At 47.0% G+C, this 11,795-nt stretch overlaps 1 protein-coding gene across 6 annotated transcripts in view; it reads left to right on the top strand.

The window, feature by feature from the left end:
- The first annotated feature begins 1,276 nt into the window (after window positions 1-1,276).
- Window positions 1,277-11,795, top strand: part of AHDC1 (AT-hook DNA binding motif containing 1) — a 226,288-nt gene continuing 215,769 nt past the window's right edge. For 4 of the 6 annotated variants that reach the window (XR_005555618.1, XR_005555616.1, XM_039334260.1 and 1 more), the window contains exon 1: window positions 1,277-2,100. Coding sequence is in view for 2 of the 6 variants with exons in the window: in XM_039334260.1 (XP_039190194.1) it covers window positions 1,908-2,100 (193 nt within the window). In the remaining 4 variants the exon portion in view is untranslated. Of the gene's footprint in view, window positions 2,101-2,215; window positions 2,621-3,148; window positions 3,378-4,513; window positions 4,644-11,795 lie in introns of those variants that run through there. The other 2 variants (XR_005555617.1, XR_005555619.1) reach the window with 2 other exon arrangements.

Raw genomic sequence — 11,795 nt, 5'->3', positions numbered from 1 at the left:
TTTTGACCACCAGGTTTTTTTATGTTTGGCAGGAATCATGTTAGCAGTAGGAGCTTCCAAAAGGTAAGCAGCTTACATCCATTCTAAAGATGAGCATAAACTTATTTTTCATGTTTTCGGATTCCCTCTGTTTTTAAGTGTGCTCTCTGAAGTGTGCTGTTCTTGAAAAGCTAAGCAGGGTCAAACCCTGTTGCTTGGGAGACCATTGATTTGAAGAGGACTTTTCCCAGCTTATTTGCTTAGTTTTATACAGGAAAAACAGGGAAGCTGCACAGCTGTTCTTTTGGCAACTGGCCTTCAAATTTTCCAGTAGGATCCTGGGTGGCTCTGGTGGGGGGGGGGCTGTAGTAAGGAGTCTGGAGGCACATTATGGGATGCTCACCCCCACTGTTAATAGCTCTGGTCAGATGTGGCCTGCAGTTTGTTTGGAAGGCTACAAGCTCCTTGCAGAGACTGCTTAGCTGAGGTTAAGAGTAGGCTGAGCCCACACCCTGTGGATCGCCTGATGTCATCCCTGCCCCGGGCCACCATCTGCGCCCTGTCCTGGAGGGGAGACATAACTCTCTTTGCGGAATTACAGAAGGTTCAAGGGTCCGAGATTCCCCGAAGCGGAGCAGTCCCGGTTCCCACCATTAGAGGGCACTGCTCACACATATAAACAGTAGTGTCTTATTCATACGAGGCGTTTCTCCTCTTCCACAGAAATTCTTTCTTTTTTGGAAGCTTCCCACGAGACCAGCAAGCACCCCGCGTAGTACTTTTTGAAGAGCTGGATATCTCAGGAGTGTCTTGTACCTTTAAACAAACACAGAGCAACTAACTCAGAGGGGCCGAAACAAGGACACGAGAAAGGGGGGGGGGAGTTTCAGCTGAGCATTTCTTTAAAACTGAACCCTGGAAAAGGTTTGGCCCATAACGCTGGGGGGGGGGGTGTAGCCTGGCCCCCAGTTACCTCCAGCGAAGTTTGCATTGTGCACTTCGCAAGGATCCCCGAGATCCTACAGCCTCTCTGACTCTCTTTTTTAACAGTTTAGGGTGACAACATCACACCGCCAGTTGCGAACCCGGAACAACCATGGCGCTTCCCGAGCGCGCACTCGGACGGACGGGAAGCATCGCGTCCAAAGCGCCGCCGCCGCCGCGCCCGGCTCGTTCAGCCAATTCGCGCAGCCCCCTGCCCGCCCGTCCAGCCGCCAAAGTCCGGCTCGATCTCCTTCCCTGCCCCCCCCTCCTCGCCGAAGAGGAAATACTACATCCCCCAAGATGCTTTGCGGGTCTCTCCCTGGGGTTCCGGATGCTGCTCTGGCTGCTGACAAGCGAAGGTAAGCCGAGAGCGTCTGAGGCAGCCAAGGCGGCAACAGCGGCTGCGAAGAAGCTCCCAGCCAGCCTTTTCTCCAAGCCCGGCAAGCGAGAGGCAAGGCAGGGGCGAGCGGACGAGCCAAGGCGGCGGTCGGGAGAAGGAGGCGGCGGGCGACCGGCGGGGCGGAGGAGCAAAATCCCCAGCCCAGCACAGCAGCAGCAGCTGAGCGGCAGCGCGAGCCAAGGGTCTGCTTTTCCTCTCCCCCCCGCCCGCTTCTTCTTCATTTCCTTTTCCAGCAGCAGCGACGCGAGAGACAGAGGCGCGGGGGGCGGCGAGCGAGCGAGCGAGCGCTGGGAAGCCAATTCTCGCCGCCTTGCATATTTTCCTACCCACCCCTCCTTCCTGGCTCCGTCTTTTGTGTGGTGTGTTGGAAAGGGAGGGAAGGAAGGAGGCAAAAGAAAGGAGGAAAGCGAGCGAGCGAGTGCGAGAGCGCCAGCGAAAGAGAGAGGGAAAGAAAGGAGCCGAGGAAGAGGCGGCGGCGGCGGCGGCAACGAGTGGAGGGACCATGTCCAGCAGAGTTGCGTGAGGATAATGTGATCGGCAGGCGATGAATATGCTGTCGCTGAAGGTTGGCAGTGGCGCCGAAGGGTCGGGCAGTCTCCCCGGCAGCCAGGAGTCTCCTGATCCCCTGGAAGAAAAAAGTCTCTCCCGAAAGGCAGCCGCCGCCGCCGCCACCGCCGCCGCCGCCGAAGGGATCAGTGGGCAGCAGCAGCAACAGCAGCAGCAGCAGCAGCAGGCTGGTGAGTAACTCGGCGGGCTGCCCCCTCGCCAGCCAGCCCGCGCCGCCCTCCAACGCCCCCTCTTCCTTTCACCACCCCCTACCTGCCCCCCAAAATCTTTCCAGAAGGGTTGGGGTTTTTATTTGGCTCGTGCCAAGCGCTCCCCCGTTTCTTTTCTGGGTTTTTTTGCTCCCCTCCCCGACCCCAGGACGTTGGATGGCTACACAATTTCTTTTCCCAGCCGAGTTGCTCTGTGCCTTCGGTTTCCGCCTCCCGCCCGCCCCCCTCCGGGTCCCTCTGCACTCCTTTCCCCTAACCTTTTCGGGAAGGGTGGGGAGGGAGGCTGGGGAAAGCAGCTCGGAGGGGGTGCGTGTGGGCAGCGAAGTAGCAGCGGGATTCGGAAGAGGGATGGGTGGAGAGAAAGACGCGAATGCTTGATAATTTTTTTTTTTACCAAAAAAAAAAAAAAAACCCCAACAACTAATCCGTATGAACCAGCCTTTTGTCTCGACCAGTGTAAGCAAAGCCTTGGCAGCTGGAGGTAAGACCGTTGAAGCGCGCGCGCAAAAAATAAGGTGATATTTCTTTTTATTTCTTGCCTTCCCTTCTTTCTTTCTCTTTCTCCGAGAGACGCCTCTTCAGTTATTCTCGACCACCCTTTTTTTGCAATATGCGGATTGTCAGCCGTCACTTTCTTTCCTCCCTCCGTGCCTCCCCCCCCCCAACTCCGCGGTCCCCTTGGCGCTGCCGCTTCTTAAAATTGCTCCCGAAATCGCTTTAGGTGTAAACATTAATCTGACTTCGCACATGCAGTTCGGGGGCGCGCAAGCCGAAGGGCGCTGTGTGTGTGCGCGCGCGCGCGTGTGCGCGCGCGCGCGCGCTAGCTGGAGAAGCCACGGAGTAAGCGGATCTGTTTACGGGGTGGGGGGGGGGAGGCGAGTAGAGAGTTGAGAGGCGGAGGGAGGAGGAGGAGGCGATGCTTTGAAAGGGAAGGAGTTGCGGGGGGGGGGGGAAAGCGAGCTCAGGCGCGCTTTTTTTTGCAGGCAAACAAACCTTTATTATTTCAGCATGTGGGACTGGCAGGGGAGGTGCGATTAGGAACGGAAGCGCCCTGCAGAACCTTCCTTGGGAAAGGGGTGAACTCTCCTCTAGAGTTTCCTCTCAGCCCCCCCCCCAGGCATTGTGAATGTGACTTGAGAAAGAGACGTAGGGAGGGGGGGGGGAGAAAGAAGGAAAGGACTCTCGGTAGCCTCCTGCAAAGGATGCCGGAGAAGCGAGCAGCGGAGCCTGCAAAACAGGTCTGTGGTCCTGGGAAGGGGGTGGTGGGGTCTGTTTGTTGGCAGGCTGAAGGACGGGAGATGGGGAGGGGGGGGTTGGGCCTATGGCATGACAGTTCCCCAGGCCAATGAAGAGAGGTGGCAAAAGGAGGCACCCCGGGATTTTCCTGTCTTTCATCTCTCTCTCTCCCCACTCCCTTTGTGGAAAAAGTGTTGAGTGACACTAGCCAGACACTAACTTTTATCCCTTAGAACAGGGGTCCTCAACCTTGGCAACTTTAAGACTTGTGGACTTCAATTCCCAGAATTCCTCAGCTGGCTGAGGAATTCTGGGAGTTGAAGTCCACAAGTCTTAAAGTTGCCAAGGTTGAGAACCCCTGCCTTAGAAGGTGGGTAGCTGGGAGTTTGTGGTATGAAAACCAGTGGAGGGTGGCAGCAGAGTTTCCCCCCCCCCTTTTCAGGCAAACTGTGTCTAAAAGTCTCCTGGTGAGTGAGGAAATTGGGTTTGGTTACTCAAGGACAAGCTTCATCATGTTTCAGTGGGCTTTACAGTACTTGCCAGTCAGGATGCTCCAGGTTGCAGCCTAAGTCAATCCCCTTCTGCGCACCGTTTGGTTGGTTCTCCCAAAGACAAGGTGCAAGGCTTAAATTGTAGGTGATCACCTTGCAGGGCAATTTATGTATAGAAGAGGGGAGCAGAGGTGAATTTCTTATTCCTCCAAAGCAACATTTTCCAGATTCTGGCCCTTAATAAAGCTTCCCCTCCTTTTTATAGATATCCCATTGAGGTCTTATCTGACCTCAACCTTGCTTACCCCTGGGGAAGCAGGCATAGGGGGGCAACATTGATTGTTCCCATCTTAGTGATGGCACAGGGTGTCTTGGGCTGTTCCTGCGTGGAGCCCCTTTTTGAAATGTTAGATGTGTAAAAAAACAACAACTCTCCAATGCTCTTTCTTGGGATGTCTCTCCCCCTGCCCCAAAACCCCCTTTGGCTCCCGATCTTATCTGGCTTGACAAACCAATAAGAGGAATCAGAATCGTACAGGAATAAATTAGCAGGAACACTTTGGCTGAGGAGGTGCTCTGGGTGCTACTTGCCTTAAACCTCTGAGCTTTTTTTTGTCAAGATCTGTTGACACATTTTTGCGTCAAAGTTTCAGTCAGGGAAGAGAGAGGGAGAGAGAGCAGGCAAGAATGCTTGGCTCCTGAATCTTGGAAACTCTCCTTTGGCTGGGCTGGTGAATGGACCATGGAGCATTCTTTCCAGGAGATGGGAACCAGAAGGTAAGAGATAGGTTCTCAAGGATTATTATTTTATTTTCGGTGTAAAAGGAATCTGATGTAACACTGTTTGGGTTTACCATCCATATGCAGTTTGCTTTAATGAGTTCTAGCGTGTCTCCTTACAGTGTATGCCCAGCAACATCCCCTGGGGAGGGGCAATAACTCTTAGCAGAGCACATGCTTTCCTTGAAGAAGTTTCGGTGTTGGGCATCTCTCATTACAAGGATCTCAGATAGCAGGGCTGGCTCCTATCAGACAGAATGCTGGGTGAGACTGGACTAATGTATCGGGAAGCTTTTGAAGTGCACTGGGTTGTGTGTTTGCACCTGGGCAGGCTGAAGGAAGCGAAAGGCCTAGGTTGGTCTCCCTCTTAGGTGCCTCTGTTGCTCGTATGTCAGGCTGTTCTTCAAAGGGAGGTTTAATCATCAGGCTGTCTTGTGTACAGAAACAGGTTTTTTTTTCCTTTCAACAGTGGTGCGCCTGAGGACAGAATGCTCTTCCCCAGCCTGATACAGTGGGCAGGCCGGCCATTTATACACTGCAGGAGTTGGTGAGAGCAGGCAGCACTCCCTGCTACATCCGGGGCAGGATTTCCTAGTGGTGGCTGTAGGTTGCAGCTTAAGAGCCCGGCTGAGGTTTGCGGTGTGGGGGGGGGTGTAGTCTGAAGCAAGGACACAAGGAACACTTGGAAACTTTGTCTGGCAGATGCAAGCGAGCAGATGGAAACGTGGAGAAGGTTATAGGCAGCCTGGAGGGGCCTGTCTGGCTGGAGTCCTTGCCCTTCCTGCCTTGGAGGGAGGCTTCAGGGACCTGGGAGTGGTTTATTTCTGCTGAGGAAAGATCTGGGAGAGAATGGTAAGCATCTATTAATAGTGCACATCAGCCAAGTAAAAACAGAATCTCTAGTGCTGCCACCTTGGCGCCCAGAGGAAGGTTCAGATCTCGGGGTGGGGAGTGGGGGTCAGAGAACAAGAATGCCAAGCAGAGTTTTTTTCGTATTGGGGGGGTGTCGGTCCTTCAGTCTCGTCAGAAGCACAATCTCTCTCTGCGCTAGGACGGTTAGGTCATGTTGCCTTGCTTGCATGCTTTAGAAGGAATGTAGAAAGGCTGGGGAGTGGGAATGAGAAGTGCCAAATGTCTTGGGAATTTTATTCTAAAAACACTTCTGGCCTGTCTTCCAGCTGGTGATGAGTAAACCCGCTGGGGTTTGCTCCTTCCTGTGGAACATTCAGTTGCAATTCTCTAACTTCAGCACAGTCACCTGTTGATCGGTCAAATGACACGTAGGCTTGCATGTCATTAACTGCGAGGGCAACTGGGACTGTGTCGGCATGGCTGGAGGCATCTTGACTATTAAAAGCAAGGCAGAAGCTGGCAATCTGACTCTTGAGCAGAACCGTTCCGATACTCGTTGTAACCTGTTGCACATCCCAAGAGTTTAGGGGATTGTATGGAACTTTTACAAGGAATGAGTCTAACTGTTGGGGTAATGTTGATATGGTACAAAATGTAAGAGCAGAACCAGCTCAAATAATTTGGCAGCTGTGGGGAGAAGGGTCCACCCAGACACTTGCTAATCAGGGTGGGCCAAGATTTGGTGGGAAAGTTCTCTGTGATTTTGATGACCCTTGGGCAAGAGACCTTCACACAGGCTTGGCCTAGGTCTCTAATTGTTCATTTTTCACTGTGTCAGTGGCTTGAGGCAGCTGTTCAACTTTGGCTGAGAAAAGGAAGCAGAAGGATAATATAAATACATGGCCCAAGTACAATGATAGGTGTACTTTTGTAACACAAGCTTCTTTCTGCATGCATACCATCCTGCCTGTGTGGTCTCATATAGACTTAAAGCCAGATAAAGCAGCATTTATGGATCTGTTTGTGTAGCTGCCTCAGATGCTTGTCCTTATGTTTTGGGCCTGCACATCTCAAAAACAACAATTGGCTCTATTGTTGATGGGATCACTGTCCCTGATTATTATTTGTGGTGGTTTTTTTCCCCTCCTACCAACTTTTCCTCCCTTATCTGTATGCAAAGAATTCTGGATTTGACAATTCTTGTGATAGCATGTTTCTGAAGCAAGCCCAGATCTCTTAAGCTACCAGCCCTGATGAAGCTGCACAATCTTTTAGAGACACAAGATCTACACCAGCTTTTGTCAACCTTAGCAACTTTAAGAGGTGTAGACTTCAATTCCCAGAATTCCCCAGCCAGCCATGATCTCTTGGGAATTTGGGGAGTTGAAATCCACACCACTTAGAACTGCTAAGTTTGAGAAACACTGATCTACAATTTAGCTATGAATTTTTGCTTTTATATAATAGGGTTGCAGCCTGAATTATTGTTTTGGATTTAAGAATCCTGGTATCACAATGCTCCTCTCTTCCATTCCCCAATCCTGAGGATTGTTCTTTGCATGTGAATCCTAGTATGATGTACAATGACGATAACTAGGTAATGGGGATTACAGAGTTGGAGAAGGAAAATATTTAAAATTATTTTCAAGTTCTTCATGTTTGTGTAGTAAATAAAATGCTGAAATTAAATAGAATTGTTAAACTGAATGTTTTCTGAAAATTATACGCAATTATGAAGGCTGTGAGGCCTTCTGTTGGTTCAGAAGCACTTGTCAATCAGCTGGGTTAGACTTGGTTGTGAGTTTCATAGGTCTAAAGTGGGATGACCAGAAGAAGTGATTAACTGTGCTGATATCTTTATATACCCTACTTATTCCTGGATTTGGAGATGTCCTTATTTGGGGTCTTGGTTATTTTGCATAATCTATATCTCTACAGAGTTGCAAGTTTCGTAGCATAGAGTTCAGTAGTAGCAGAAGAGCTTTTTTTTTCTTGGGCACAGTTTGCGGAAGAAAATTTCCACTGCATTGCATTATTATTTTTTTTGCCACAATATTTTGTCGGCTCAAACAATTTCCATGGATGGTGGGTTATGATGAAGCAATCCTTTTGCACATGTGATATCTCAGTATTGCAACTTAAATTTGGGCTTCATTGAAAACCTTTGATCTGATGCACTCTCTGCCTAGCATCACGTGACTTAAACTATAGCCTTTTTACAGGCTGCCAGCATTACTCTTGAACCCAAAGCGCCAAGTATTTTGTAGTCTGCATTGTATGATCTCATGCATGCATAGGTTGCTTATAATCGTTTTATTTCCCAGCAGCTTTGAGCATTTGGAACCCACACTGCTGATTCTTTTTACAAAGGTGCTTCTGGATTCTGTGGGCTCTACAACTCTTTATGGATTGCAGTCATGGATATGGTGACTTTACCTCTCCTTCAGAAGAAGCTACCTTGGATCCAGCCATAGCATGTTGGATCTCAAGCCTTTTACATCTGCTATAGAGAAGGTGGAAGATGGTCCCAATACTGTCATTGAGAGAAGTGATTGTGTAGAGAAGGCTATGCCATGTGTGATAGTTATATACAGGCAATCCTCAACTCATGATCACAATTTCTGTTGCTAAGCAAGGTGGTAAAGTCAGACATGCCCAATGTTATGACTTGTTTGCCATGGTTGTTAAGAGAATCCCTGCAGTTGTTAAGTGAATTGTGGACTGATTAAGCAAATCTGGCTTCCTCCATTGACTTTCTTGTTGGAAGCCAGCTGGGAAAATAGCATAACCAATGTAAATACATCATGATTGCCAAACACCGTAAGTCTGACTATGTGACTGTGGGAATGCTGTGATGGTCATAAGTGCAAGGAGCAGTCATAAACCGCTTTTTTCAGTGCCATTGTAACTTTGAACATTCGGTAAACAAATTATGGTTAATTGAGGACTATCTGTACTCTGTTTTGGCTTCTGAGAAGAATGGGTGGTCCTGCATTGTAGAAGTAAGTCCAATATGATTAACTGATGTGATCACATGGAGCAGGACTTATCTTCATAAGAGGCAATCCCCCTCTCCTCCAAATAGCCATATCTGTTTGTTCCTCTGTATTCGTTTGTTTTCCTTCCTTGTGCTGATTTTACTGTAGTTAATGTGAAATTATGAAGATGTTTCCAGCAGAAATGGTCAGAAGCTATTGGAAGAAAAGGGCTGTTGGAAGATTTGGATGAGTTATCAGCCAGACAATAGGAATTAGGTTTCTATTGCACCTTCTCTTATATTGGAACTGTTCTGTTAGTTGCAAGTCAGCCTCTTGCAAGTCAGTCCAAGCATTGTACTAAGTTATTTGCTTAATTGTGGTTTGAAGAGTAAACCCAATTGCTTAGGATGGTGCAACATGCTAAGTCAGCTCCAGGAGAACTATGTTATGGTTTAGCATGATGTGAGAACCTGGGTAGAGTTGAACAGTCTTTAAATAGGATTGTGAGGTCACCCATGGTGTCCTGGAATACTGGACTTTGTTGTTGTTCTCTGGAGCTCCTAATAGGTAGTGGTTGTTGTTGTTTTTTCTTTTTAAGTATTCTGTTGGTGATCTTTGTGTCTGTGTGATTAATTCTATTCTGCTCCTTCAGTTAGATATCCAGGGTTCCTTACACAACATTCAAGAAGAAAAACAATCAACATTTGCAAAGTTGACTAAAACTGTAAGGAAATGTTTTAAGGAAATGTTAGATACTATTACAATGTTCAATTAAGTGAGTGTGGTGTGGCCACAGTTAAGGTCTTCTTTCCAGATTTCCACTTTGGCCAGTTGTTTGGTGTAGAACTGTCATAATTCCCAGCAAATGGGCATATTGTGATTTGTCTTCAAAATTTGCAGGTAACTTGCTTTTTAGTTGCTCCTTTAATCCCCAGTTAATGATCAGGCTTATTAAGAATTATGGGAATTAAAATCCCAATGCAGCTGAAGGCACCGGAACAATAATGCACTATACCTTTTAACAACAAGAAAACCCGTTAGGGTCTTTTGGATTAGATCTTTATACTGGCACAGTGATTTAGTCAGCCATTTCAACCATTCAGTGTTTTTGGTTGTAAACTTCTCTGAGTATTTTTAAATTCTCTGTCTTACACCTAGTTCTCCATACTTCCCTGCTGAAATCAACTATCTCCTTCCCTGGAACAAGGGAATGTGGAATGTGTTGGCACTTAACTCTTGATTGGGGAGATCAAATTAGTTTGCTCAAGAAGTTGGATTGTAGGGGAATGGTGCTCAATTAAGCAGCAGTAATTCACTCTAAATTCTATAGATGTAGGAATTCCTTGAAGTTGCGCTGTTCAAAAATCCTCTTGGTTTCCTTGCAAGAGGGCTTGTGTTGGTGGCCGTCTCTGGTGGAAGCAACTTGAGGATGTGGGCTAGTTCCATTACTGTCATTTGTGGTAGCATTACATTTTGCATGTTCAGGTAGTCCTCAGTTTACAACCACAATTGAGCCCAAAATTTATGTTGCTAAGTAAGACAATTGTTAAGGGAGTTTTGCCACATTTTCTTGCTGCAATTGTTAAATCAGTGGTTCTCAACCTGTGGGTCGGGATCCCATTTGGGGTCGAACGACCATTTCACGGGGGTCGCCAAACAAGGCTGTCCACCATTTTTCCCCCTTTGGCCACGCCCCTGGCACCCGGTGATGTATAAGTGGTTGGGGGTCACCACAACATGGGGAACTGTATTATGGGGTCACGGCATTAGAAAGGTTGAGAACCACTGTGTTAAATGAATCACTGCAGTTGTTAAGTTAGTAACATAGTTAAGTGAATCTGGCTCCTCCATTGACTTTGCTTTCAGAAAGTTGCAAAGGGTGATCACATGATCCCAGGACACTCCAACCATCGTAAATATGAGTTAATTGCCAAACATTTAAATTTTAATCATGTGACCATGGGGATGCTGTAATGGCCTTGTGAAAATGGTCATAAGTCACTTTTCAGTGTTGTAACTTTGAATGGCCACTAAATGAACTCTTGTAAGTCAAGGACTACCTGTACAGTTATAGTCTCTGAAAGATTGTTTGTGGCAGAAACTTTTCCCAAATTAAAATATGAAAAAATATGCATACTCATCACACTATTCGCTTTTGGGCAAACTGTTATGGAAAAAGTGAAGGAAATCTAGCTTACACCAACATTGTTAATTATGCCTCATTGTATTTTTCTATCTTTGCAAACTATCCCTCCTTCCATAATATTAGTAGAATAGTGTGTCTGGAAACTGGATCCTGTTTATGGGAACAATGAAGAGTATATTTGCTCTCCTGGATCCTAGACCAGGGGTAGGCAACCTTGGCTCTTTTATGACTTGTGGATTTCAACTCCCAGAATTCCTGAGCCAGCCATGAATTCTGGGAGTTGAAATCCACGAGTCATAAAAGAGACAAGATTGCCTACCCTTGTCCTAGACAAAAACAGTTGTAGTAACCTTCAGGTGACTGATTGGATAGACTGAAAAACAGCATCTGCTTTGCACATAGCATCAAGCCCAAATGTGATTTCTTTAGCATTGGGTTAATGCATGGGTGACACAACCACTCTGTCCTCACCTGGGTACAGTCTCTAGTTTATTTTTTAATTAACTGACCCTTATCAAAATTCAACAGAACATTTCAAGTCACATGGGATCCTTCCTTGGGCCCACCTGTTCTGGGGACAGTACAGGTAATCTTTGACGTATAATAACAATTGAGTCCAAAATTTCCATTGCTAAGTGACACATTTATTAAGTGAGTTTTGCCCATTTGTGCCACTATTGTTAAGTGAACGACTGCAGATGTTAAAATGATTACACAGTTGTTAAGTGAATCTGGCTTCCCCATTGACTTTGCTTATCAAAAGGTTGCCAAAGGGGATCACATGACCCTGGGACACTGCAGTGGTCATAAATATGAATCAGTTTCCAAATGTCCAAATTTTGATCACGTGATCCTGGGGATGCTGCAATGGTCGTAAGTGTGAAAAACAGTCATAAGTAACTTTTTTTTTCAGTGCCGTTATAAATTTGAATGGTCACTCAATAAATTATTGTAAGTCAAGAACAACCTGTGCTGTCTTGGACACTCTGCAGGGCATTTAACTCCCAACGGTGTGCAACTTGATTTTAGCTTATCATGCAGACTCAGTATTTGTATTTTGCAAACAATAATATGTAGGTTAGGATAATGTGTGAATCCAGGCAGTTATACCTTAGTTAACAAAAGACAGTTCAGCAAATCATGGCTTAATACGACCTTCAAATGAGTTTAGGG

Source organism: Crotalus tigris, unplaced genomic scaffold (genome assembly GCF_016545835.1).
Source record: "Crotalus tigris isolate CLP2741 ecotype Arizona unplaced genomic scaffold, ASM1654583v1 scf7180000017628.32516253702:7417878, whole genome shotgun sequence".
NCBI lineage: Eukaryota > Metazoa > Chordata > Lepidosauria > Squamata > Viperidae > Crotalus > Crotalus tigris.
This window is presented reverse-complemented; position numbering and strand designations above follow the sequence as displayed.